General features: G+C 47.8%; 2 protein-coding genes across 3 annotated transcripts; one reads left to right on the top strand and one right to left on the bottom strand.

Moving 5' to 3' along the window:
- Positions 1–260: 260 nt before the first annotated feature.
- Positions 261–15,434, bottom strand: LOC118091325 (nucleoside diphosphate kinase 6, mitochondrial). Its single transcript, XM_060279315.2, has 6 exons — positions 15,293–15,434; positions 12,177–12,337; positions 8,205–8,307; positions 6,845–6,884; positions 3,175–3,335; positions 261–926 (listed from the first exon to the last, which is right to left on the bottom strand). The coding sequence occupies exons 2-6, from the start codon at positions 12,267–12,269 to the stop codon at positions 760–762; spliced, it is 564 nt and encodes a 187-aa protein (XP_060135298.2). The 5' UTR covers positions 12,270–12,337; positions 15,293–15,434; the 3' UTR covers positions 261–759.
- Positions 14,775–27,614, top strand: LOC118091324 (rab-like protein 2A). Of its 2 annotated transcripts, none has more exons than XM_088676575.1 (9): positions 14,775–15,168; positions 17,806–17,948; positions 19,535–19,564; positions 20,470–20,549; positions 21,995–22,074; positions 24,377–24,488; positions 25,008–25,105; positions 25,292–25,375; positions 27,163–27,614. In XM_088676575.1, exons 2-9 carry the CDS (start codon positions 17,833–17,835, stop codon positions 27,241–27,243), a joined length of 681 nt encoding a protein of 226 aa, XP_088532701.1. In that variant the 5' UTR covers positions 14,775–15,168; positions 17,806–17,832; the 3' UTR covers positions 27,244–27,614. The 2 variants fall into 2 exon arrangements, with proteins under 2 accessions (XP_088532701.1, XP_034984081.1); XM_035128190.3 differs by lacking the exon at positions 14,775–15,168 and adding an exon at positions 15,430–15,569.

Raw genomic sequence — 27,614 nt, 5'->3', positions numbered from 1 at the left:
CTTCTTATGCTTTTATCTCTGCATTTGTGCCCAAGCCGCTTCCACTTAACCTGGTTGCCAGCAGGAATTTCTAAGCATCGTGGAATAGCGGTGCCCCAGTTTCACCCCTGACAACAGCAAGACTGCCTGAGATTCAGCTCCCGAGTTTGTTTCCAGAGTTGGTTCTCTACCATGGAAAACATAAAGGAAAGAGTGCGTCTGCGCATGTGCAGAGGACCTGTCTTTATCTTGACCCAGAAACCACAGGAAGCCGACGCACGTTTTGGATCAAAAGGTGAGATTATTACTATTAGGAATCGTGTCTTTTGGACAACCATGAATCAAGACCCCTCTCCCTTTGGCAATTAAACTCTGACGACGCACCCCACCCCTCCCCCGCCCAGTAAACATTCCTGGGAATTTGTGGGTCACAGTGAAGATGGCACATGGGCACATAGTTAGGCACAGACCTGTGGAAATGGCAGTTGCAACCAAGAGAAAAGGCATGCTTAAGTCAATTAGAAATTTAGTGCTTCTGCTGGAGCCCTAAATGGGCACCCTTTAACCCAGACTGGGCAAGCGATAAATTGGCTGTGTGGCACAGCCTGGCAGATGCTGCTCTTATCCAGGGGGGAGATGTACACACCTCAGCAGCCATCCCTGAGTAAGCTGCGACATGTTTAGTGCTGATTTTGGGGAAGAGAGAGGAGGCCCCCCCCCCTGTCTCCAAAGCAGGATCCCTGCATCCGTTCTGGCAGTGTCTCCCGTGTAAAGTGTCCTTCAGTCTGCCTCTGCCCAGCCATCTCTGGGCACGTGGTGAGGGACCGCCTTGGTGTCACGGCCAACCTCCCTCTCCCACAGCTGAGGCTCTTCCTGCTGGTACCACCGCTCCTCGTTGAAATCTGGGAAGAAGAAGGCGATTTCTCGGCTGGCTGATGCTGCTGAATCTGCAAGGGAGGGGGAAAATGTGAGCGAGTGCGGGGCCAGGTTGATCTTTAGAGTGGAGTTCGAAATCAGCTGGCTGCACCCGGCAGCCGATAAAAATCCCAGGTCATAGAATCATAGAATTGGAAGAGACCACAAGGGCCATCCAGTCCAACCCCCTGCCAAGCAGGTCGATTTCAAGGTGTTAGAAATCACTTTCAGTGTCCTGCATAGCTTTGCACTTTCATAACTGCAGTAACAAAAATAAAGCGCTAATTCAGTTCTAGGCTGAATCCGCAGAAGTGCAGTGGCCAGACCAAGGGATCTGTGGTTCTCAAACTTGGTTCTCAAACTTAATCCATTCCGGAAGTCCATTCCAAAGCCAAAGCGTTCCAAAACCAAGACACGCCTTCCCATAGAAAGTCATGCAAAACCGATTAATCCCTTCCAGACTTTTTAAAACGACCCCTAAAACAGCAATTTAACATGAATTTTACGATCTAACAAGACCATAGATCCATAAAATGAAAGCAATAAACAATGTACTGCAGTCACACAATCAATCAGGAGCTGAACTGGGTTCCACACAGTCACAAAAACAAAAAGACACACAAAAAACCCCCAAAATAACAAAAACAGACGGAGCTCAGCGTAACTCTCAAAACGGAAGCATGGCACTCAAAACGGAGCATGTTCAGCTTCTGGAAATAGTTTGCAAACCGGAACACTTACTTCCGAGTTTTCAGTGTTTGGGTTCCAAGTTGATTGAGTACCAAGGCATTTGAGAACCAAGGTACCACTGTAATAGTATCGCTCTGCCCTCAAAACAGACAGAGGATGCCAATCATAACAATATTCGGCCTCGATCAGGGAAGTTCAGGGAGCAGCCATCAGAGCGGGAGAGGGCCTTCTCAGTGGTGGCTCCCAAACTTTGGAATTCCCTCCCTGGAGAAGCTGGACTGGCTCACTCCTTGATGTCCTATAGTCAGCAGGTAAAGACCTTCTTGTTCCAACAGACTTGGGGGAACTGACTGCTTTTAACAAAAGGGTTGGTTGTAATAATTGTAATTATTTGTACGTTTCAAACAGATTTTATATATGATTAGAGTTTTGATTCTATCAACATTTAATTGCTTTTAATGATATTTTAAATGTTTTTAGCGGTTTTTGTCTTTACCTGTAAGCTACCTTCCCCGTCGGGGGAAAAGGCAGGCTATAAATAAATCATCATCATCAGACCCCACCTAGAGTCCTGTGTCCAGTTCTGGGCACCACAATTTAAGAAGGATATTGACAAACTGGAAGGTGGGCAGAGGAGGGTGACCAAGAGGATCAAGGGTCTGGAAATCAAATCTTGTGAGGAATGGGTGAGGGAGTTGTGGATGTTTAACCCAGAGAAGGTCATACCATCTGGAACAGCAGAAAACAAGCTTGCTCCATCTTCCATGGGGTAGCCTTTCAGACATTTGAAGATGGCTATCATATCACCTGGGACCCAGGTGGTGCTGTGGGTTAAACCACAGAGTCTAGGGCTTGCTGATCAGAAGGTCGGCGGTTCGAATCCCTGTGACGGGGTGAGCTCCCATTGCTTGGTCCCAGCTCCTGCCAACCTAGCAGTTTGAAAGCATGCCAGTACAAGTAGATAAATAGGAACCGCTACAGCGGGAAGGTAAACGGCGTTTCCATGTGCTGCTCTGGTCTGCCAGAAGCGGCTTTGTCATGCTGGCCACATGACCTGGAAGCTGTATGCCGGCTCCCTCGGCCAATAATGCGAGATGAGCGTCGCAACCCCAGAGTCTGTCACGACTGGACCTAATGGTCAGTGGTCCCTTTACCTTTTATCATATCACCTATCAGACTTCGCTAAGTCTTCCTCCATGCAAGATATTGTTTATTCACTGAAAAACCCCATAAACTCACTTCTGTTGTTGTTGTTGTTTAGTCGTTTAGTCGTGTCCGACTCTTCGTGACCCCATGGACCAGAGCACGCCCCCAACCCAAACCCAACAGTGTCAGGATTTATCATTGTTCCAGCTTTGAACTTCCACGTCCCAGCTGCCTTTCTCAGAATCCTAGAATTGTAATGCTAGAAGGGACCCCCGACGGTCATCTAGTCCCACCCCCTGCAATGGGGTGGATTCCAAAGGATCCCTTGGTACAATCCTGCTCCCTTGGCTACGACATTTCTTAGCCCTCTTTGCTGGGCCCAGACTTTGGGGCTCCTTTGCAAATTTCTCCTTCTCCCCCATTTCCCGCCCCTCCTGGACTCACCTGAGCCGTGCACGGTGTTCCGAGTGTCCGTGAGGCCGAACGACCCACGGATGGACCCTGGGTCTGTGTGCTGGGCGCGGAAAACTTTGGTGGGTCCCATCAGAGACCTCCAGAGCGGGATGGCTTCCTCGTGGGCAAGGATGTACGTCCTCATGGGGCCGCTGGAAAGGAGGCGAGAGAAGGCACAAGGAAGGTCAGGGGGTCGCGTCACACGGATCTTGCAAGCAGCCCGACTGGCAGCCAACTGGCTTCCATGCACAAGTCAAAAGTGCAGGTGATAAATCTTAAAAGCCCTAAGTGGCCTTGGCCCAGGATATCTCCCTCCCAGTGTTCAAAACTGGCCAGGCGCCAGTTGCATCTTGCGACTGGCACAGCTCCAATTGCAACCAAGAGGAGATCTCTGGATGGCAGGCTGTCGACTGGGGAAAGCAAAACGTCACTTAAGAGAAGGGTCAGAAATATTTTCCTTGAAGCTTGAAATAGTTTTAGTCTGTACAGTGGACGCTCGGGTTGCAAACGTGATCCGTGCGAGAGGCATGTTCACAACCCGCGTCTGCGCACGCATGGGTCGCGCTTCTGCGCAAAGCGTGATTTAGTGCTTCTGCGCATGCACACACCGAAACCCAGAAGTAACCCGTTCCGGTACTTCCGGGTTTGGCGCGGAACGCAATCCGAAAAGACACAATCTGAAGCGGCTGTAACCCGAGGTGTGACTGTATGTAACAGATATAACAGGAAAGGCGTAAAGGTGAAGAATATGTAGAAAGCACAATCAGGTGAATTGGAAGTCAAAAGTGTGTGTGACGTTAGACGATGTGTTGTTAGTTAATGTTTAGTTGTCATTGAGGTACTGTCTTTGGTTGTCTGTGTTGTTATATGTAAATTGTTTTGCAATAAAGGTTTTTTTAAAAGGATGAATGCTGTGTCTCTGGAGATTCAACATGGGAGCAGTGTACTGATGGAGTGTTCAGGGGTCAGCAAACTTTTTCAGCAGGGGGAAGGTCCACTGTCCCTCAGACCTTGTGGGGGGCCGGACCATATTTTGAAGAGGGGGGAAATGAACAAATTCCTATGCCCCACAAATAACCCAGAGATGCATTTTAAATAAAAGGACACAATCTGCTCATGTAAAAACACGCTGATTCCCGGACCGTCCACAGGCCGGATTGAGAAGGCGATTGGGCCGGATCCGGCCCCCGGGCCTTAGTTTGCCCACCCAGGGTTTAATTTCTCTCTGCCTATGCTCAAGCTGTATATTTGCTAATAAATGCAATCATTTTAATGTGCTAAGAAAAGAAAGAAAGAAAGAAAGAAAGAAAGAAAGAAAGAAAGAAAGAAAGAAAGAAAGAAAGTTTTAGACTGGGTTGTTTTATTTGATGTTTCCATAGAATTGCAGTTAGAAGGGACCCTAATCCGGCCCGCCGGTCAGTTTAATCCGGCCCCTGTAGCCATTTATTTCCTGGGGTAAAATCCTAAAAAAAAACTCAACAACTTCAATTCTAAAAAAAAAGGTTAACAAAAAGGGTCGGCCCTCACAGCCCTTCATTTCATCAAATCTGGCCCTCTTTGAAAATTTTTTGGACACCACTTCTAGTCCAACCCCCCCAGCAATGCAGGAATATGCAGCTGTCCCATATGGGGATCGAACCTGCAAACTTGGCATTATCAGCACCAGGCTTTACTCCACTGAGTTATCCAGGTGTTGTAAACCACATTGAGACTGGTTCTTTAACGGCAAACCAAGCTGGTGGACTTTGCTGAAATGGCAAAGCTGACCGGAAAACTCAGGGACCAAGAGGATAGCTGACCTGGCCACGCGTTGCTGTGATTTTTTTTTTTGGGGGGGGGGAGTATTGATGTCCTTTGTGTTTTGAATGGTAATGGTTGCGTAACTTGTTTTTTGGTTAGTGTTTTGATGTAATATGCTTTTCCGGATGTATGAAATTTATTTTTGTTTTCTTATGATTGTTTGCTGTGCCTGAATCAGGGTCCTTGTTTCCCAGAAAAGGGAGAGGATGTGTCCGTTCCCCCCTGGACTATGTGTGTCACCACCCCCCCCCCCCGTTGTTGTGTCTCATCCCTGTGATTGCTCCCATCCTGTAGCGACCCATGAGGTATCCCGTCCCCCCTTACCCCACCCTGTGGCTCCCCGTGCCCTACGTCAGCCCATGACCTATTTGGGCCCCTCCTCCCCCACCCCCACCCAGGGCTCCACTCGGGATAGTATTTAAAGTAAGAGTAGAGGCCTAGTTTGTAGGCTGTAGAGCTGAGGCCTAGTCTGTAAAGTGGAGCCGAGGCCTTGTCTGTAGGCTGTTAAGTAGAGCCGAGGCCTAGTCTGTGAAGTAGAGTTGAGGCCTAGTCTGTAGGCTGTAAAGCAAAAGCTCTGAAGGGTGGCGCCGAGGCCTAGTCTGTAGGCTGTAAAGGAGAGCCGAGGCCTAGTTTGTAGGCTGTAAAGGAGAGCCGAGGCCTAGTCTGTAGGTTGTAGAGCAGAGGCCTAGTCTGTGAAGTAGAGTTGAGGCCTAGTCTGTAGGCTGTAAAGCAAAAGCTCTGAAGGGTGGTGCCAAGGCTTAGTCTGTAGGCTGTAAAGTAGAGCCGAGGCGTAGTCTGTAGGCTGTAGAGCAGAGGCCTAGTCTGTAAAGTAGAACCGAGGCCTAGTTTGTAGGCTTTAAAGTAGAGGCGAGGCCTAGTCTGTCGGCCTTGGCTTGGGCTAGTATTTAAATGCGAGCCGAGGCCTCCGCCCTGTATCTCCATTCCTTGGCCCTGGCCTGACTCTGTGGGCTGTCTGGTAATGGCCGCCTTGGTGGTTTCAGTTGCTCGGTTGATGACGTCATTAGCTGCCTTTCTATTGGATGCTGCTGGAGTCTTCAGAGTTTCTGCTGGTGATGTCTAATTTGCGCGCCACTTCTTTGTGTGTTTAATCATTATTTTAGGTATGAAAGATGTGCTTTTCTGGAAAAAATTTCATGCAAGATCCCTCCCTGATGGGCAAGGTACACTTTGTCCTAATTTGATGCAATTCAGTTCAACAGTTACAGTGAAAGGCTGTCTCATTCACGCACACAGTGGGAACATTTATATATATATATATATATATATATATATATATATATATATATATATATATATATAGATGGGGAAAATATCATTAAAGAGACCACTGTAAGCAGATGGAAACACGGGCAGGATTTGGATTTCACTTGTAGTGTAACAATTACCATGGAAAATATGGAACGATATAATAGTTATAGAGTTTGGAGTTTGGAGAAGATGCAGTTTTAAATGATTTTAAATGGACTCCAGGGAAGGGGGGGGGGCGCGAAATCATGAGACTCAAGGAATCCCTTATATGGATATGTAATTGAAATTTTTAAATATAATTTTGCATTGTAAAAACCAAATAAAAATGATTTCAAAAAAGAGATTTGTTTTTTAAAATATAAAGTGGTTTAGAAAGGGAAATAAATAATAATTAATAATAATAATATACATTAGGGCACCAACCTGGTGTCATCATCCAGATGTTTTGAACTACAACTTCCACCAGCCTCCGATATGCCTTATGTGTTTTGTTTTTTATTACGCATTTTTTGTTTCCTTGAAAAATCTCTCTCTCTCTCTCTCTCTCTATATATATATTTGTATACTGTATATATGTGTGCCACGGACATACCTGGCCATGAATTCCACCAGCCTCTGGTAGAAAAAGCGCCCTGAAAAAGAGATTGAGAGTCCTGAGACAAGTGCACCCTTCTGGGAGAGGTCTTGAGAGCACCCTTCTCCAGAGTTATTGCCATCCTTTCCACTATGCACGCCAAGGGTGGATGGGATCTGTAGTCAGAAGGACCACGCCAGAAGAACCACCGGGGGTCCCCCACCTGCACTGTGTACAAATTGCAAGAGCCTTCCTGTCTCGCGTGACCTCCAAGCCATCTCTTGAAGGACACCAGGGCCCTGAGGACAGACCCTTGGAGAAGGGCCCCAGTTCAGTTGCAGAACACCTGCCTTGCATGCAGAAGGTCTCAAATTCAATCTCCAGGTAAGGTTACGAGAGACTCCATCGTTCAGCCTGGACACTGAGGTCCAGCACTGAGGGCCTTCTGGCGGTTCCCTCCCTGCGAGGAGTGAGGTTGCAGGGAACCAGGCAGAGGGCCTTCTTGGTGGTGGCGCCCGCCTTGTGGAACACCCTCCCATCAGATCTCAAGGAAATAAACAGCTATCTGATTCTATTTTTAATATTCTGTTGGGAGTTGCCCAGGGTGGCTGGGGAAACCCAGCCAGATGGGCAGGGTGTAAATAATAAATTTATTATTCCTTCAGTAGCACCTTAAAGACCAACTAAGTTTATATTTTGGTATGAGCTTTCGTGTGCATGCACACTTCTTCAGATACACTAGAAACAGAAGTGTCAGACCCTATATATATACAGAGGGTGGAGGGGGTGGGTGGGAATGGGAGATGGGCTGATGGGAGTGGTAAACCTGTAGATGGGTGTTAATGGCTGCTGATGGCTGCAATTAGTCCTGGGCTGAGGTGCTAAAGAAAGCTTGATCATGCATAATGAGATAAGAATCCGATGTCTCTATTCATCCCAGGTGCTTCCATGGTTTTAAGCTTGGTAATGATTTCCAATTCAGCAACTTCATCTAGCCCACCCCCCCTGCAATGCAAAAATCACTAATAATAATAATAATAATAATAATAATAATAATAATAATAATAAATAATGTACCTGTGGTGGGCTCCTAACTTGCCCTGTTAGCTGCATGGACCAGTGGGTAACTGTCATGAGTTGCACCTGTCATGGATGTCTGACCTGACATTCCTGCATTGCAGGGGGTTGGACTAGAGGACCCTTGGGGGTCCCTTTGAACTCTAAGATTCTATGATTCTAAGGAAACAGCTTCCCTGTTTCCCCTGGATTAGAGCCATCTGTCTAAGTGCCCATTCCTGGATTCTCTGCTGACCCCGCCTACTTCCTGGACTTAGCAATGTGGTATTTTTTTTTTTGGGGGGGGGGAGATGCTCCTGACCTGAGTGCTCCTGGTAGAACTTCTGACTCTCCTGCTTGCTCCACGTCAGATCCTTGCTCCTGACGATCAATAACCGGTTGTCCAGGATGGTCTGGTGCACGGCCTGGGAAAAGAAAAGAAGAGGATGAGTCCCTCCGAAGAAGGGCAGAAGGGGCAGCGGGGAGACTTTTTGCTGCCTTGGGAGCAAGGTTCGAGTCTACTGGCCACGCCCTCGAGCGTATCTCACGGCAAAGCGCTCTGGAACTGTTCCGTGTGCAGTGGCCCAGAGTTATTCCGAATGCCATACAGTGGGGCAGCCCCACAGGGCAAGTGGCCCCTTTAGGTCTCTCCTTCGGGGTGTAACGGCTGTGAAATATTGGAGCAGCAAGCATCTAAAAAGAATGAAATCACCTGTTCAGGTCTCCCATACAACTGTCACTGCTGAATAGGTGGACATGCAAGAGCTTCTGACATGGATGTGAACTGCAGCCGGGATTTCAACAGCCCAGCAATGGAAAACCTTGGGGGGGGGGGGGAGAATCTACATTTAATTTGTTTTATTCTGGATTGTTTGCTTTGATGTTTCTTTGAGATTTTTTTCTTTAGAACATATAGCAGTATAGAAAATAATAATAATAATAATAATAATAATAATAATAATAATAATAATAAAGAAGGCTGATCGCCGAAGAATTGATGCTTTTGAATTATGGTGCTGGAGGAGACTCTTGAGAGTCCCATGGACTGCAAGAAGATCAAACCTATCCATTCTTAAGGAAATCAGCCCTGAGTGCTCACTGGAAGGACAGGTCCTGAAGCTGAGGCTCCAATACTTTGGCCACCTCATGAGAAGAGAAGACTCCCTGGAAAAGACCCTGATGTTGGGAAAGATGGAGGGCACTAGGAGAAGGGGACGACAGAGGACAAGATGGTTGGACAGTGTTCTCGAAGCTACGAACATGAGTTTGACCAAACTGCGGGAGGCAGTGCAAGACAGGAGTGCCTGGCGTGCTATGGTCCATGGGGTCACGAAGAGTCGGACACGACTAAACGACTAAACAATAATAATAATAATAATAATAATAATTTATTATTACATGCTGTTCTTATTAACTTTGCTGGCTTGCTATAATCTGCCTGCTTATTTGGAGGACGGAAGCAAATGGAGGATGGATGGCGGCTAACAGTTTGAGGTTGAATCCTGACAAGACAGAAGTACAGTGGTACCTCTACTTACGAATAACTCTACTTACGAATGCTTCTACTTACGAATGGAGCTCCGTCCGCCATCTTGGATGAAGTTTAGATAGGATTTTTTCTACTTACGAATTTTTTCTCCCTATGCATTCCTATGGGATTCGACTTACAAATTTTTCCAACTTACAAATGTGCGTTCGGAACACTGTACTGTTTTTGAGGGACAGGGGGCGGGCAGGTGTGGAGGACTCCCTGGTCCTGAATGGGGACCTGAAGGACCAGGTGCGCAGCCTGGGAGTCATTTTGGACTCACAACTGTCCATGGAGGCGCAGGTCAATTCTGTGTCCAGGGCAGCTGTCTACCAGCTCCATCTGGTACACAGGATGAGACCCTCCCTGCCCGCAGACTGTCTTGCCAGAGTGGTCCATGCTCTGGTCATCTCCCGCTTGGACTACTGCAATGTGTTCTACGTGGGGCTACCTTTGAAGGTGACCCGGAAACTGCAATTAATCCAGAATGCGGCAGCTAGACTGGTGACTGGGAGCGGCCGCCGAGACTATATAACACCGGTCCTGAAAGACATACATTGGCTCCCAGTATGTTTCCGAGCACAATTCAAAGTGTTGGTGCTGACCTTGAAAGCCCTAAACAGCCTCGGTCCAGTATACCTGAAGGAGCGTCTCCACCTCCATCGTTCAGCCCAGACACTGAGGTCCAGCACCGAGGGCCTTCTGGCGGTTCCCTCCCTGCAAGAAGTGAGGCTGCAAAGAACCAGGCAGAGGGCCTTCTCAGTGGTGGCACCCGCCCTGTGGAACGCCCTCCCATCAGATGTCAAAGGAAATAAACCACTGCCTGGCTTTTAGAAGACATCTGAAGGCAGCCCCAAACAGGGGGTTTTTAAATGTTTGATCTTTTATTCTGTTTAATATTCTGTTGAAAGCCGCCCAGAATGGCTGGGGAAACCCAGCCAGATGGGCAGGGTAGAAATAATAATTTGTTGTTGTTGTTGTTGTTGTTGTTGTTGTTGTCATCGTCATCTTTTGGCTGTAACATGCATTTGGCTACACAATAAATCTAGATTTGATTTGGTGGGCATTTTATGATTTTGCTATCTCATCTTGCTTGGTTGATATATTATTATTATTATTATTATTATTATTTTAAATATAAATATAAATAATAATAATAATTTATTATTTATACCCCGCCCATCTGGCTGGGTTTCCCCAGCGGCTTCCAACAGAAAAATGAAATAATCTATTAAACATTAAAAGCCTCCCTAAACAGGGCTGCCTTCAGATGTCTTCTAAAAATCTGGTACCTGTTTTTCTCTGTGACATCTGATGGGATTCAACCTCAATCTATTAGCTGCCATCCATCCTCCAACCGCCTCCAGGCACTCACACAGGACCTTCACCGCCTTCACTGGTTCTGTTGTATTTATTCTGTTTTCATTATGTTTCCTGCACTTTTCCTGCCTGTTTCTTTTCTCTCAACATGCTCTTTGCTGCCTTGGGGGCCCAAAAGCAGCATACAGTGGTGCCTCGCAAGACGAATTTAATTCGTTCCGCGAGTCAATTCGTTTTGCGAAAAATTCGTCTTGTGAATCTTGGTTTCCCATAGGAATGCATTGAAATTTCTTTTTTTTGCCCATAGGAACGCATTAATTAAATTTCAATGCATTCCTATGGGAAACTGCGATTCACAAGACGAATTTTTCACAAAACGAATTCGTCTTGCGAGTCACCATCAGATCGCAAGACACATTCGTCTTGCGAAAAATTCGTCTTGCAGGGCATTCGTCTTGCGAGGTGCCACTGTATTGTATAAAGAAACCCTGAGAATACATGAGTACCATAGAGATTTCAGAGGGGAGACACAGCATTTCCTAATGCCTGAAAAGGAGTTACAAGCCGCAGGGTCCTTCGATCTTTTCCCCTTTTGAGCCCTGCCCAAAGCACTTAGTGGGCGACAGATAAGCACATTGTGGGCAATGCTCCCCTACTCACTCTTGTGCACAACCCTGGGCCGCTTGATGTTAATACAACGTGTGACCGGAAAGTTTGGTCAATGGTCACGGAAATCGGAAAGTGAGAAATATTCAAACATTTTTTTCCGAACATGGATACATATGCTATAATGTTATTGCCTTAGTTGAATAAATTGTTTAAATTGTTATTAAGGAAATTATTATTTTTCTCCTTCCAATAAAGTACAGCAGAAAAGTTGTCCAAATACCCTGTTTCTCATATTTTAAGGCATCCCCATAAAATAAGCCATAGCAGGATTTTTAAGCATTCAAGGAATATAAGCCATACCCCGAAAATAAGACATAGTGACAGGAGCAGCAGCAATGCCGGCCGCGGCAGGAGGAGGAGGAAAAAAATAAGACATCCCTTGAAAATAAGCCATAGTGTGTTTTTTTGAGGAAAAAATAAATATAAGACGTGTCTTATAATATGAGAAACACGGTATAAACAGTTAACTTATTAAACCTCACAATGATTTCATAATGATCTACCGGTATGTATTTCTAATAGCATAACCAAATCAGCAATTTTTGATAATAACTGTAAAAACTACTCTGAAAATTTATGATTCCAAAAAGGAAACCTTCATCTGGTTGTCAATATTAAGATTATACCAGCAAGAATGAGTCTTTCTGTAAAAATAAATAAACGATTTAAATGAAGTCATACTGACTAGTGATTTAAATGAAGTCATAATGACCAGTGATTTAAATCGTGAAGTAAATTGATTTGATTTAAATCAAATCCACCCTGTTTTGCCCTTACCTCGAGGAAGAGAGGGTGGGCCACGGCATCAGGCTTGATGATGGCAAGGGTGAGTTGCAGCACCCGCCGCGGAGCATGCAGGACGGGCCTCATCCTGCTCAGAGGTTGGGGCTGCGGCTGGCGGGTGCTCTGTCTGTCCGTCTCGTCCCCAAAGCATCAGCCTGGCAATACAAAGTCAGGTCAGTGCGGTATAGTGGTTAGAGCAGGGGTCGGCAAGGTTTACCTCGCCTGGGCCTGTTCACTCCAGCGGAGATCCCTCCGTGGGCCGGATTGCGTGTGCTCGCGCCTGCGATTTCCGGCACCGCGGAAACGAGTCCCCACGCCAGTTTAGCGCAGCACGCGGCGACTCGCCGAGCGGGCGGCTCGTGGACCGGTTAAACGACCCCTGTGGGCCGCTTGTGGCCCACGGGCCTTAGGTGGCCGGCCCCTGGGTTAGAGTGTCCAACTAGGCCATGGGAGACCAGGATTCGAATCCCAGGCCAGCCATGAAGCTCAATGGGTGACCTCGGGCCAGTCACTGCCTCTCCAGCCTGCCTCACAGGGTTGTGGGGATTGGGGAGAACCGTGTTTGCCACTTTTGAGCTCCTTGGAGGGAAAGGTGGGCTATAAAGACAAAAAATGCAAAAAAAAAGAGGTGGGGGGCAAGATTTGGAGAGCATTGGACAGCCAGCAAGAGGGCGCAAGTCTCAGCTGCCCGAGTCAATCATTTTTTGGGTTGCTGGAAGGGCCAGCGCAGGGCTCAGCAGAGATCTGAATGGAATGACTCAGATGAGTGATTATTACGTGCTCATGACTTGTTGTAAATACTGTAAAGAAAGCAAAATAGAAAAATTCCTTCAGTAGCACCTTAAAGACCAACTAAGTTTTTATTTTGGTATGAGCTTTCGTGTGCATGCACACTTCTTCAGATACACAAATAATAAAGATTTACAAAACTAAAAGCATTCTCCACCCGCTGTGAGTCCCATCTGAAGAAGTGTGCATGCACACGAAAGCTCATACCAAAATAAAAACTTAGTTGGTCTTTAAGGTGCTACTGAAGGAATTTTTCTATTTTGCTTCGACTCAGACCAACACGGCTACCTACCTGTAACTGTAAAGAAAGCCAGAAAAAACTCTCGTGATAATTGCTGTGAAGAGAGGAAGCCTGTCAACCCTGAGTTTTAGCCCACATGAAAAACTTAAAACAAATCCTTATTTCCTGATGAATAGCCTTTGGACTAGAATGTAACTTCAAAAGAAAACTATCTTTAGAAAGATCTTGCCTCCAAAATCATTTTATTTTAAAACTCAGATTTAAATTTTAAAAAATCCTTTTTTTAAAACAAAAAACAACAACATTGTTTCCTGCTTGGCAGGGGGTTGGACTGGATGGCCCTTGTGGTCTCTTCCAACTCTATGATTCTATGATTCTATGATTGATTTTTATCCACCTTGCTTTCCAACAACCTCAGGAAGGTGAGTGGGTTACTATTATTCACCAGCTACAGCCATCCTTGGAAAAATAGCCTAGTCATGCCAATGCCATTCATTGGCACCCTCAAGGCTCGACTACTGCAATGTGCTCTATGTGGGACCACGCTTGTGCCCGGTGCGGAGGCTCCATCTGGCGCAAAACACTGCATCCAGACTGTTGGCGCGCACAGGCTATCGCCAGAACATCACTCGGGTGCTCAAAATTCTGCCCTGGCTGCCCATGTGCTACCAGGCTAGGTTCAAGATTCCTGAATTAATATACAAGGAGCTGTTGAAAGGATGAAAACAGGGGGCGTATTAGGGGCACCCCATGTTCCTTGAAGGTGTGGGAATTAGATATTGAGGCACATGGAGGTGACTCCGTGCCATCCGTCTATGCAAAATGTATGGCTCATTTAAGACTATATGAAACCTTTATTGCTAATAATGATGGGACCCACAGCAGGTGAATAATGCTTTTAGTTTTGTAAATCTTTATTATTCGTAAAAAAGATTCTTTGTAGGAGCTAATACTTTATTATCCCTTTGTGAATTTTATGCTGAGGACTACCCTGAGCCCTGTGGGTATACGGCAGTATAATAATAATAATAATAATAATAATAATAATAATAGGTAGTATTTTTTTGCAATGTTGGTGGCAAGCAGGTCAATAGTGGGTGGGGGGAGGACCCTACATTGCAAAAAAAAAAAAAATCACCCTTCTCTTGAAATTGTATTATTGAGTTCTTACATTTTGTATAAAGTACATCAAAGTAAAGCAAGCAAAACAATAACAACAAATTCTATTATTATTATTATTAACTGAATAAATAATATAAAAAGCAATGGTGCACAGAGACGGCCAGTTCTGCTCCAGATATTGTGGGATGCAGAGGAGTCACCCGGCATATATATGTAAAAGCATAATGAAACTTTGAACATTTAAACAAAACAAAACACTTCCCAATACAGGTTTGTTTTCAGTTGTCTTCTGAAGGTCATTATTATTATTATTATTATTATTTGAATGTGTCTACAGTCTGCCGGTCTCAAGGCGGCTCACTAATCCCCTTGGCACCTGGTAGGAGGGCGCCAGGAGAAGAAAGGAAGAAACAGAAAGGAAGGAAGGAAGGAGAGTAAGAGGAAGAGGGGGGTGAGAAGGGAAGGGAAGGGTTGAAGGAAGGGAGAATGGAAGGAAGGAAGAAGGGAAGAAGGGAAGGGGAAAGGGAAGGATGGAAGGGGAAAGGGAAGGAAGAAGAAGGGATGGATGGAAAGAAGAAGGGATGGGAAAGGGAAGGAAGAAGGGATGGAAGGAAGAAGGGAAAGGAAAGGAAAGGAAGAAGGGATGGATGGAAGGAAGGATGGAAGGGGAAGAATAGAAGGAAGGAAGGAAGGAAGGAAGGAAGGAAGGAAGGAAGAAAGGGGAAAGGGAAGGGAAAGGGAAGGAAGGATGAAGGAATGGAAGAAGGGAAGGGAAAAGAAAGAGAGCCCTGAAGCCCAGCCAGGGGGGTGGGGGCCCCCAACTCCTCCCCCCTCGTGAGTGGGGCTGGGGTGGTGGTGAGGGAGAGGGGGAGATGTCTCGGGGGGGGGGGCGAGAGGATCCTGCCCGGGGGAGAGGAGGGAGGGGAGGGAGGGAGGAGGCCTCATCCTGCTCCGCTACCTGTCTGTCCCCGGCGGCGTCTCCGTCTCCCTCCTCCTCCTCCTTCCTGCCTCCCTTTCCCTGGTCTCCGTGGCGACGCGGGGCTCCGTCTCTTCCTCTTCCTCCTCCTCCGGCGAGGCCTACCTTCCTTTCCTTCCCGCGCGGGGCGCCCCGGCCTCGCGTAGCCTCTTGGCCCGGCGCGAGGAGGAGGAGGCGGAGGCAGCGGCAGCGGCGCCTGGGCGAGGAAGGGGGCCGAGAAGGCAGAAGACGCCGCCCTCTTCCGCGGGGGCCCGGAGAGGTGCGGAGGGGGGCTGGGGGGGCTGCCTTTCCCCAAAAGAGCGGGGGGGGGGCTTGTTTTGTTTCGTTTTGCAAGGGGGGCAGTATTGTTGGGGGGGGCGCTGCTTCTGGTCCCCTCGCCTTAGGAGATGGGGAGATTTCCCCCCCCCCAGATTTGGGGTGTGTGTGTCTCTGCTGGTCCCCTATGGGCAGGGGGTCTGCCCTGCTATAGGCAGGCAAAGGGGGTGCTGAGCCAGGCGCAGGGGGGGGGTGCAAAGAGCCAATAATAATAATAACAACAACAACAACAACAACAACAACAACAAGGCTGCAGCTCAGCCAGGAAAGATACCTAGTTTTTTTTTGGGGGGGGGGCTCATTCTGGCACCAGGTGGGCTCCACATGCCTGTGTGTCCGTGATGCACAGGTAATCCTGACTGGTGGGGGTGGTGCCAGCAGTCAATAATAATAATAATAATAATAATAACCAGTGCTTTTTTCCTGGGGGGATGCAGGAGTACGCATAACTCTAAACATTTTATGAATCTAAGCTTGGCCTCATCGACAGGAAGTATTTCAATATGTGTAGGAAAATGAGAGTCCCCTAAACATTTGGGGGGGGCAGGGGAAGCACTAATAATAATAATAATAATAATAATAATAATAATAATAGGGGTGCAGCTCAGCCAGGAAAGATGCCTTGTTGCTGGGGGGGGGGGGGAGCTCATTCTGGCAACAGGTGGGCTCCACGTGCCTGTGTCCGTGATGCACAGGTGGTCCTGACGTGGTGGTGCCAGCAGTCAATAATAATATAATAATAATCAATGCTTTTTTTCTGGGGGGACGCAGGGGTACGCATACCCCTAAACATTTTGTGAATCTAAGTTTGGCCTTATTGATGGGAAGTATTTCAATATGAGTCAGAAAATGAGAGTACCCCTAAACAGTTTTTTAAAGAAAAAAGCACTGATACTACTACTAATCTATTTATAGCCCGCCCATCTGGCTGGGTTTCCCCAGCCACTCTGGGTGGCTCCCAACAGAATTAAAGGCACAATAAAACATTAAAAACTTCTCTAAACAGCATCAGGCTTGGTACCCCTAGATGCTAATAATAATAGTAATAATAATGTTGCTATTTGTATCCCCACCTATCTGACTGGGTTCATTTTTAGTTATTTATTGAATTTATGTACCTCCCTATACCTGGAGGTTTCAGGGTGGTTCACAGAAAAGATCAACATAAAAACCACAATCTATAAGATCAAAATAAAAACAACCCAGTAACACCCCCCCCCAAAAAAGAGCCACATTTTAAAAGGGCATCAGGTGTGGTTTGCCACAGCCACGCTATCCAGGCAGGTTCCAGCAGATATAAAAACATAATAAAAGGGCTGAAATTTCCCAAAGGAAGCCACCCAGACCCCAAAATAGTTGCCTCCGGCCCTTTTGTGCACACTTCCTCTTAGGGGGGCAAGAAGGAAGTGGGTTCGTCCCTGTAGTAGACCCCCCCCCCGCCCCATTCAATCAAATGCCTTCCCCTTGGAGGCCTGTCTGTCACCACGCTAGTCGCAGAATCATAAAGTTGGAAGGGACCACATGGGGCCATCTAGTCCAACCCCCTGCGATGCAGAACCTTGCTTGCAAAATGAAATCTGCTATAAATGCAGTAATATCATTTGTGCAATTTTAGTAATGTGTGTGTGTGTGTGTGATGGATTGTAAATCGTTTCAGTACTTTCTTGGTGGGAAACGATGTGGAAAACCTAATAATTTAAACGGGGGCTTTTGGCAGCAGTGCCTGGATCCAAATCCTGGACAAACTGAGGAAAACAAAACATCTTACAATTTATTGGATTCTTCTTCTGCTGAAATACAGACTGAGCTTCCTTCGTATAGAATTGTGTAATTAACAGTCTCATTAACTCCAGATCCCATTGACCTGACAGCTGCCGTTCTACCAGACTCCTCCAATTCATTTCCCTTTTGTGCCATGTCTTTTAGATTGCAAAGGCCTATTGCTCTTAGTAAGCTGCAATTTTATTTTATTTCATTATCAATCAGTATTGTCATTTTTTAAAAAATGAGTCCAAATCACTTTGAGGCTTTACAAATCCCGTAAAACCTAACCTTGACTGGAGCTTTTGGCATCCCCCTTGCCCTGTGGCAAGCTCCAGTCCTGGGCAGGGAATAGAGAGTTGCCAGGTACCAGGCCTAACAGGATGCAGAATTCCACCGTTGTCCCTCTGGCCTTGCAGGTGCCGCTCTGATCCTGCCAAAGCCCGATGGCGGAGGAGATGGCCGATGGAGACGGCAGCCTGGAGCTGGATCAGGAGAAATACGACGCGGATGAGAACGTGAAGATTATCTGCCTTGGGGACAGTGCAGTGGGGAAGTCCAAGTGAGTGGCCAAAAAAAAGTCCCAAAGGATGTCTGGCTTATCTGACTATTCGCGCTTTGCTTCTGTCGCTGACATTTCAATTGCCGTTAAGAGGTCCATCCAGTGCCAGATTTACATACATACAAGCTAAACAAGCTATAGCTTAGGGCCCCACTCTCTTCGCCCCCCCAAACAATTTAAAGGGGAAAAAACCTGGATGTACATTTCCAAAATATAAGACAGGGGTGGCCAACTTCTAAGAGACTGCGATCTACTCGAAGAGTTAAAAACTGGCAGTGATCTACCCCCCTTTTTGGGGGGTTCAGGTCAAAGTTGTTGTGCTTCTTTAGGGAAGAGGAAAGCAACATTGAACTTTTTTTTAGGAAGGAAAGCCCTGTTTTTGGTGGTTCAGGTCATTTTAGGGGTGCAGGGCAAAGATGTTGAGCTTTTTTAGGGGAGCCAAAGTTTTTTAGCTTCTTTGGGGGGAGCCACTGATCTACCGGTGATCTACCACAGACGTCCAGTGATCTACCAGTAGATCACGATCTACCTGTTGGACATGCCTGATATAAGATAAAAAACAAAATAAAACCTACATTGTGTTGTGTAGGCTCCTAGGATGTAAGTCATGGGCCCCACCTGCTAGCCTGCTCCCTCAAATATCCCTGGTTTGCTCATTTCTATATATAGGGTGCCTACATTCTGCTCTTTATAATTATTAGTAGTTTGCATCGCATATATACACCTATTATTATTTCATGTTATAGCAAGTTTCTAGAGCAGGCATCCCCAAACTTCGACCCTCCAGATGTTTTGGACTACAATTCCCATCTTCCCCGACCACTAGTCCTGTTAGCTAGGGATCATGGGAGTTGTAGGCCAAAACATCTGGAGGGCCGCAATTTGGGGATGCCTGTTCTAGAGACTACATTACGAGTCTTAGTAAATTGTGTTTCTAAAGGAACTTTTGTTATTGCCAAATGCCAATGTGTTTGCATTATTAAGTTTGTTATGAATAAAAAAATCGTTTTAAGTTAGAGCTTAAGAATTATTTCACTATTCATAGACTTCTTCTTAATTGTCTCTCACTATTAATATACTTCTTAATTGTATTTCAGCTCAACAATTACTTTGATAAAATACATATTTTGTTATGTGCAAATGGCTTTGGAAACCTATTACATCCATAAATTACCATATAGCATATATTCAACACAAAAAAGAGCGACCATTTGTTGTTGACAAAGGACACTGGACATAACAAGGGCCCCATGACCTTCAGTAGCTTAGGGTCTCATCAGACCAAAATCCGGCCCTGGGTCCAGCGCTAGTAAAACCTGTTTTCTTTTGGACGGGCGGCCTAGATTAATATATGGCACCCTCTCTGTGTTTTGGACTACAGCTCCCATTGGCCCCAGAGGTAGAGCATAGCCATTGTGGCAAGTAGCCTGAGTCCGTCTTCTGTGGCGCATCTCAGAATGGAGGATGCAGATTATTCTGAGAGTTGGGGGAAGAGTGTGGCCAAAAAAGCCTTTTTATCTTTCCACCTCTCTGGTTTTTCTGAATAGGCCCATTCCTCACCAGGCTTCTGTTTCCTTCTCTTTCAGGTTAATGGAACGCTTTCTCCTGGATGGGTTGTATCCTTTGAGATCTTACACAAACTTACACAAGCTGCAGCCCAGAAAGCGGGGGGTGGGGTGGCGGTGACATTTAATTCATTTGCTTGTTTGAGATTGAAACTCCCTTGCACTCATGGCAACAGTTCTTAGTGATTAGAGCAGAGTTTCCATACTCGGGCCTCCAGCTGCTTTTGGACTACAACTCCCATCATCCCTAGGTAGCAGGAGCACTGGTCAGGAATGATGGGAATTGTATTCCCAATACAGCTGGAGACCCAAGTTTGGGGAAGCATGGGTTAGAGCGCCATGCTGCGTAATTCCTGCATTGCAGAGGGTTGGACTAGATGACCCCCAAGGTCCCTTCTACGATTTTGTCTGCAGCTCATCCATATTTGCATACTGTATACACCCCGCCAACATACATGCAGCATGCAGAACGCTGTCTCCTGAGCAATAGATGTGTAATATAAGCTTCTCTTATATTAATTAATGAAGTATTAGGTGTTTTTGGGACACACTTTTCTTTGATAGGGAGCGGAAATGGTTTAAAAAGCGAATAGTCATTTTACTTACAACATTTTTCTTCAACCAGGCCTTTGGCTGATTAATATTCTACAGCCTTTAAAATGTGTCTGTGGGATGGGGGGGGGGCATTATTGTTTTGCTGTTTTGTTTCACTTACTTGTTCTTATCCTGTATTTATTCCGTGAACCGCCCTGGAATCTTTTGATGTAGGGTGGTAGATTAATAAAATGAATAAGCAATAAAAGGGCAGGGAGGTGTCCTGACATGTAGCTGATGGCTGCATCTCTTGCTTAGCGGTGAAATGATGGCCGTCTGAAATGCAAGTTTCTCTGGCACCCCCATGGTTAGATAAAAAAACAGTGACATCGCTTGAAAGGCGCCTTGACTCGCACCCGCAGCAAGCCGCACCAGCTCTCCACCTTTGCCCTGACGCTCTACAAGCATACAGCCACCGTGGATGGCAAGACGATCCTCGTGGGTGAGAGGCTTGCTTGGCAGGGCAGCTTTGGGCCCCGTGGGACTCGGGAACTGGGGTCTCCCCCACTCTCTTTCAGAGTGGCACCAGTTCTGGGGGAAGCGCTTGCATCTTGCCCCCTGTCAGATCAGGAGTCCTCCCAGTGGGCTCATGCAAAGTTTAGTGGGGTAGTAGGAGAGCTGGGGGGTGGGGGTGGGAATCACATGTGACAACCAGTATGCCCCTTGGGTTTCGGATGTAGACGAGTCTAAAAAGCTTGGGGCACAAATGTTTGACAGAAAAAGCATGTCAAAAAACGGGGGTTGTCCAATACACGGATAGTGGCATGGCGGGCGGGGGGGGGGGGGGGAGAAGCGGCGTGCCGCCAGCCATTCAGTTGGCGGGAGCGCTGCTTCCCCCGATGCCACAGCGAGTGGGGAGCGATCTGGGGGGTGTTTCCTGCCCGCAGCTGCGTTAGGGGGAGAAGCTGCATGCGATGCCGCTGCGCATGAGAAATGATCTAGGGAGTGTTTCCTGCCCGCAGCTGCGTGGGGAGAGAGGCTGAACAACTTTGGGCCATCTCCCCTCATTTTCTTAAAATTTAGTCCCCCCAAATAGGGTGTGTGTGTGTTTCCTTATGGTTTACTCAGGCTCTTCATCAGAGAGTAAATACAGAAGTTCGGTGAGATGAAATTTTCTTTGCTTCCTCCTTCCTCCCCCCACCCCGCCCAGTAGTGGGCTACTAGGGGTAGGCTAGCTAGAGCCAGGAAAATATAAGTCAGGCAGATCACAGACATGAAACCTTGTTTTCCTCTTGTCCCAGGCAATGGAGGAAGAGCTTCTCCATCCTCCTTGACCTGCTAAGCACTCAAGAAGCATTCTGTGACCAGAGCGTGCGTGTATCTAGAGATTTATTCCTTTGTTTATCCATTTACACACCGCTTGATCATCAGAAAACCTCAGAGGGGTTTCCAAAGAACGTAAAGCAGGCATGTCCAACAGGCAGATCGTGATCTACTGGTAGATCACTGGACGTCTGCAGTAGATCACTGGTAGATCATTGGCTCCCCACAAAGAAACTGAACAACTGTGGCTTCCCTTTAAAAAAGCTCAGCATTTTACCTCCTTTCTGAAAAAACTCAACAACTTTGACCCGAACCCCCCCAAAATGGGCCTTCCTCCTTCTTAAAAGAAGCTCAACGACTTTGGCCTGAACCCCCCCCAAAAGGGGGGTGGATCACTGCCAGTTTTTAACTCTGTGAGTAAATCACAGTCTCTTGGGAGTTGGCCACCCCTGACGTAAAGCAATAGAATTTCCACGAAGCAACCTCAGCAATAACTTTAGAAGTTAAGATAGGCTGGGAGCAGATTAAACCCTGCAACCACTTTCTAAACCTCTGGGTAAGCTAGAAGTGGGGCTTCCTTCCCCGCTGTGGTTAATGAGGCCATGGGCCATTCCTGCTTTTCAGACTTCTGGGACACGGCTGGGCAGGAGCGCTTTCAGAGCATGCATGCCTCCTACTACTACAAGGCTCACGCCTGCATCATGGTAAGTGGTGGGGGCTGCAGAGGGGGCACCAGGGGTGGCAGGCTGGAAGCGGGGAAGCCTGGTGTGGCTTTTTGAGAAGTTCAGGCGAGGCTTCAGCTTGGCCTGGGCTGTGCTGTCTGTTGCTTTGCCAAGCTCTTCCACGGAGCTGCGTCTTGTCCCCTGCTTGTTCTGGGTCAGCCTAGACTTCCGTATGCGATTCATGTTATGGGCTGAGAGTATTCTGCAGAGCCGGGATTCTACAGTAGGAAATCCTGTGCAGAATTACATACGTCTAGTGGGGGGGGGGATATTGGCTGCCGTTTTTTAAAAGTACAGTGGTACCTTGGTTCCCGAACGGCTTGGCTCCCGAACAAATTGGCTCCCGGGCGCCACAAACCAGGAAGTGAGTGTCCCGGTTTGCGAACTTTTTTGGAAGCCGAACGTCCAACGCGGCTTCCTCGGCCTCTGATTGAGTGCAGGAAGTTTTCGAACAGTTCCAGGAGTTGAATGGACTCCCGAAACGGATTAAGTCCGACAACCAAGGTACCGCTGTGTCCGGTCATTATGGCCATGAAGCCTGAGTGCTTGAGGAGTCTGGTGTCTGAAGAAACCTTTGAAACTGAAGGTGGGCTTATCAGCCCTTTCTGTGCCAGTGTCTTCCATGGGTGCAATTCCCTCCCCAGCAGTGGTTCCCAACCTTTTTTTGGCCATGCCCCACTTAAGCATCTCTAAAATCCTGGAACCGTGACATATAATTCTTTTTATTCAGAAAGTAAACTCATATTCACTTGGAGGAAGCCTAAAAGGCCATTCAGTGTTAATAACTCGTTCTCAAATTGTCCCCCTTAAAAATTTACTTGCCCCCCTGTGGGGCGTGTGCCCAATGTTGGGAACCACGGCTCCCTGGTGAGGTTGCCTCCTGTAATAATAGACTCCCGGGAAGAATTTTTTAACATTCCTGTTTACCCAAGTGTTTTATGGCAATCCTAAAATCATTGGATGGGAGACTGTGATGGTCAGATATATTTTAAGAATGTTTATTACTGGTGTGTGTCTTTAAAATATTTATATAGCACTGTGTAAATACGTCACAGTGGTTTACAAGAATATAAAAACATGAAACCATACTGCAGTAAAATCAGTTTGCCAATGGGGGCTCCTTTGGGAGGGAAGGGTGAAATATAAATTGAATAAATAAGGAGCTCCCAATAGCTCAGTTGCTGGGAGGGGGCACCTGTTGCCCCAGCTGTGGGTCTGTTGCACTGTGGTTTGTCTTGGTCTGCAATGGGGCAAGTTGCACAGTACGACCTCATTTAAGACTGGATGCCTTTGGCATTCCTGCTAGCTTCCGCAGAGCATGCTTTTCCCTGGAGGCATTTGGACCCTGCTGTCCCGTCCCCCCAGTCAACCCCTGAAGTTATTGGTTCGGGTCCTACCCTCTCTTTTCTGCTGCTCCTGAGGGGAGGACCCAAACCAATGGCTTCAAATTGCAAGAAGGGAGATTCCAACTAAACATGAGGTCGAGTTGATCCCTGTATGGGTCGGGTGCATATTTCTGCATTGCAGGAGATTGGACAAGATGATCTTCAGGGTCCCTTCCAACTCTTTGATTCTATAATTAGGTGGAACTTTCTGGCTGTAAGAGTCGTTCAACGGTGGAACGGGCTTCCTGGGAAAGTGGGGAATCTCCTCCCTTGGAGGTTTTTAAGCAGAAGTTGGGTAGCCATCTGTCATGGATTCTTTAGTTGTGATTACTACATTGCCGGGGGTTGGACTGGAGGCAGGGGCGTAGCGAGGCGCCGTGACACCCGGGGCGGCAAATTGCTATGCACCCGGGAGTGCGGCTTCGCTACGTAACGACGCGTGCATCATTACGTAGCGCCGGACCCAGCGCGTGCGCAGTCAGCACAGGGTCACGGTGACGTCGCTGTGCCCCCGTGCTGACTGCGCATGCATTAGATCCGGCACTTGCGCAGTCCCATCAGGGTGCCGCCGGCCTGCAACGGCTCCACAGAGCGCCACTCGCGCACGGCATCCCGTAAGAGCCGCTGAGCGCGTGCAGAACACTGGAGCCGCCGCACACCAGAGGCACCCCGAATGGACTGCGCATTTGCGGGTGGAGGTGAGGGGCGGGCCAGGGAGGCCGAGTGTCTGTCACCCTCCCCCCCGGGGCGTCGCTTGGGGCGGACCACCCCCGCTTGCTCCGCCCCTGACTGGAGGACCCTGGGGCGTCCCTTTCTGACACTGCAGTTCTGTGATTCTTAACTACTTCAGCCCAGGGGTCACCTGTGTCTGCAATGGGCTCTTCCTTCTCTCTTGCCAGGTCTTTGACGTCCAGAGAAAGGTCACCTACAAGAACCTCAGCAGTTGGTACAAGGAGCTGCGGGAATTCCGCCCCCAGATCCCTTGCATTGTGGTTGCCAACAAAATTGACGGTGGGTCTCCTCAACGCTCTGGAGGATCACGGGGGATCCACTGGGGAAGATACCAGATATGTGCTGGCCTGTAGTTGTAAAAGCAGAGCTCACAAGCCCCATCAACCACATGAATTAAGAGCACCTGTGGGGCAGCAGGATGAGCTCCGCTGGCGTCAACCCTGCCTTGAAAGCCAGTTCTTTTCTGAATGCAGTAAAGGATATAATCTGCTTTTTCTCCTGGGTCGAAGCCAGTGGAGGAAGGTAGTTCTGCAGAAGCTGGTTGGGCACAGCACTGAGTGGCTAGCATTAGCGACGTCAACCACCTTCCTTCCTGCCCCTTATTCATGGAGCAGTTTTGCAACATCATTGTACTAGACTTTTTGTACTTCAAACAATAGCAATAACAGGGAGAAAGATGGGCGCTTTATTAAACTTGCATGCCGTGCTTTTTTAAAATTATCAAGCAGGCTGCACCTATGTAGTGTTCCTTCCCCACAATGGCTCCTTGAGCAATGACCTCCTCTTTTGCTCCTCCAGCTGACATGAAGGTGACTCAGAAAGGCTTCAGCTTCCCGCGGAAGTTCAACCTACCCTTCTATTTTGTGTCTGCTGCAGATGGCACCAATGTGGTGAAGGTAGGAGAGGGCTTTCGCCTGGGAGGGAGGCAGGACGGACCAGTGGCTGGCAGGCTTCCTGGGGGGAGGAGCTGCTGAGTGGTGGAATCAGCTTGGCAGCCGACCTCCTACAATGGAGAAAGGGGTGGCAGAAACCCAGACCCCATCTTCTTACCGCTTCAGCGCTCTCCCTTCCCCTCCCACCAGGTCTTCAACGATGCCATCAAGCTGGCTGTGGCCTACAAACAGAATTCAGAAGACTTTATGGATGAAGTCTTGAAGGAACTGGAGGTAAGAACAAATCTCCCCAGTGTGTTCCCGCACCCTGTCCTTGTGAGACACCCAAGCCCTAGGAGACTTGCGCCGCATCCCTTTGGAAGAGCATACAATCCTAGCACTTTATAGAGTTGGAAGGGACCCAGGGAGGTCATCTAGACCAGGCGGCAACAAACTTTCAGCAGGGGGCTGGTTCACTGTCCCTCTGACCTTGTGGGGGGCCGGACTATTTTTTTTTGGGGGGGGGAGAAATGAACGGATTCCTATGCCCCACAAATAACCCAGAGATGCTTTTTAAATAAGAGCCAGTGTGGTGTAGTGGTTAAGAGCGGTAGACTCGTAATCTGGTGGACCGGGTTCGCGTCTCTGCTCCTCCACATGCAGCTGCTGGGTGACCTTGGGCTAGTCACACCTCTTTGAAGTCTCTCGGCCCCACTCACCTCACAGGGTGTCTGTTTACAGGTAGGTAGCCGTGTTGGTCTGGATCGAAGTAAAATAAAAAAATTCCTTCAGTAGCACCTTAAAGACCAACTAAGTTTTTATTTTGGTATGAGCTTTCGTGTGCATGCACACTTCTTCCATTTCACTGTATCTGAAGAAGTGTGCATGCACACGAAAGCTCATACCAAAATAAAAACTTAGTTGGTCTTTAGGGTGTCTGTTGTGGGTGAGGAAGGGAAAGGAGAATGTTAGCCGCTTTGAGACTCCTTTGGGTAGTGATAAAGCGGGATATCAAATGCAAACTCTTCTTCTTCTTCTTCTTTAAATGAAAGTGCACATTCTGCTCTTGTAAAAACACCAGGCGGACCCAACAAATAACCCAGAGATGCATTTTAAATAAAAGGACACATTCTCATGTAAAAACTTACTGATTCCTGGACCATCCGCGGGCCAGATTTAGAAGCCAATTGGGCCAGATCCAGCCCCCGGGTCTTAGTTTGCCTACCCATGATCTAGACCAGGCATGTCAAACCTGCGGCCCTCCAGATGTTTTGGACTACAATTCCCATCTTCCCCAACCACTGGTCCTGCTAGCTAGGGATCATGGGAGTTGTAGGCCAAAACATCTGGAGGGCCGCAGGTTTGACATGCCTGGTCTAGACCAAGCCCCTGCAATGCAGGGATCACATTTTGCATTTTAATTGAACTGCTTTGAAGCCCCTGCGAGCTTGTAGTGACCTCTGGTTTTGACAGCCACTACAGCTGGCTGTGGCTGAAGACCCCCTTTTCACCCCTCGCCTTGGCTCATGGGTCTAGCTGCCAGTCCCACCCCTGCCACACTTCTGCTTTCAGCAGCTACAGGCTCCAGCTGCTTTCCTTTTCCTCTGTGGCCATACCTGCTCTTCCCTGCTACTCTCGCTTCTGGCTTCAGATGAGAGCAGCTGCTGTCAGGGATCGAGCAATAAAAAACAGCCAGAGCAGCAGGGCCCTTGTTTCTTCTGCGACGGAAAAGCCAGGTGCTGCGGCAAGAGGAACAGGGTGATGGCAACAGTGGCTGCCTCCTTACTGGGACGGGTGGTAGTTGTACTTAATAGTTAGTGTATGCCCTGTGTTCAAATGGCGCTTTACGAAAATAATAATACAAGAACAGTAATTTAAATACAGTGAAAACAATCCCAAACTCAGATAGGCAGACGCAAACTGGTGCAGCGGAAGCCTCAATTGCCGCTGCCTGTAGTGGCTGTTGGAACTGAGAAGGACTCGGAAGGAAGCATTCCATGCCAGAGCCCCCAAAGAGGTGGACTGGGCTTTTTCTCTGATGTTTTGCTGTTCCAACTTTCTCTTCTCTTGTCTTCCTTCAGAATTTCGAACTGGAGAAGAAGGGGGAGGACTCGACTGACAAAGAGGAGAACAGCCCAGAAGAAAACCCCCCGTCAACCTGAGGCCAGGGAATGGGGTGGCCTAGTTCCGCTTCCTCGAGTAGCTAGAGGCGCCCAATTTGGCAGGGACTTGGGGGTGGGGAGCAGTGGTCCCTGCACAGAGGTGCCAGCCCTCCCTCCATAAGGGAGGCTACCTGACGGAGATCAGCTCTGCTCCTCTGGATCCTTGCGGTGTGGGTGACCAGGCAGAGAACCCGTAGCAGTTCCCTCCCCTTAAGAATGCTGGGAAGGTGCGGGGGGGGGGGGGGAATATATGGTTTGGTGGGAGTTGGGATCACTGGTCCCCCCACCCCACATTTTGGGGATCTTCACCCATGAGCTATTATGGATGGCATCTGCCTTCAGAAATAAATATTTGAAGGACTTGCGGCAGA

Source organism: Zootoca vivipara, chromosome 9 (assembly GCF_965207765.1).
Source record: "Zootoca vivipara chromosome 9, rZooViv2.hap1.1, whole genome shotgun sequence".
NCBI classification, from domain to species: Eukaryota; Metazoa; Chordata; class Lepidosauria; order Squamata; family Lacertidae; genus Zootoca; species Zootoca vivipara.
This window is presented reverse-complemented; position numbering and strand designations above follow the sequence as displayed.

Excerpts from the sequence above, each read along its gene's own strand:
- LOC118091325 (XM_060279315.2), bottom strand. The coding sequence starts at position 12,269 with ATGAGGCCCGTCCTGCATGCTCCGCGGCGGGTGCTGCAACTCACCCTT. Across the intron at positions 3,336-6,844 it reads CTGGTGGAATTCATGGCCAG|CGGCCCCATGAGGACGTACA; the intron begins GTATGTCCGTGG and ends CCTCCTTTCCAG. Across the intron at positions 927-3,174 it reads GAACACCGTGCACGGCTCAG|ATTCAGCAGCATCAGCCAGC; the intron begins GTGAGTCCAGGA and ends CCTCCCTTGCAG.
- LOC118091324 (XM_088676575.1), top strand. The coding sequence starts at position 17,833 with ATGGCGGAGGAGATGGCCGATGGAGACGGCAGCCTGGAGCTGGATCAG. Across the intron at positions 17,949-19,534 it reads AGTGCAGTGGGGAAGTCCAA|GTTAATGGAACGCTTTCTCC; the intron begins GTGAGTGGCCAA and ends CTTCTCTTTCAG. Across the intron at positions 19,565-20,469 it reads CGCTTTCTCCTGGATGGGTT|CAAGCCGCACCAGCTCTCCA; the intron begins GTATCCTTTGAG and ends TCGCACCCGCAG.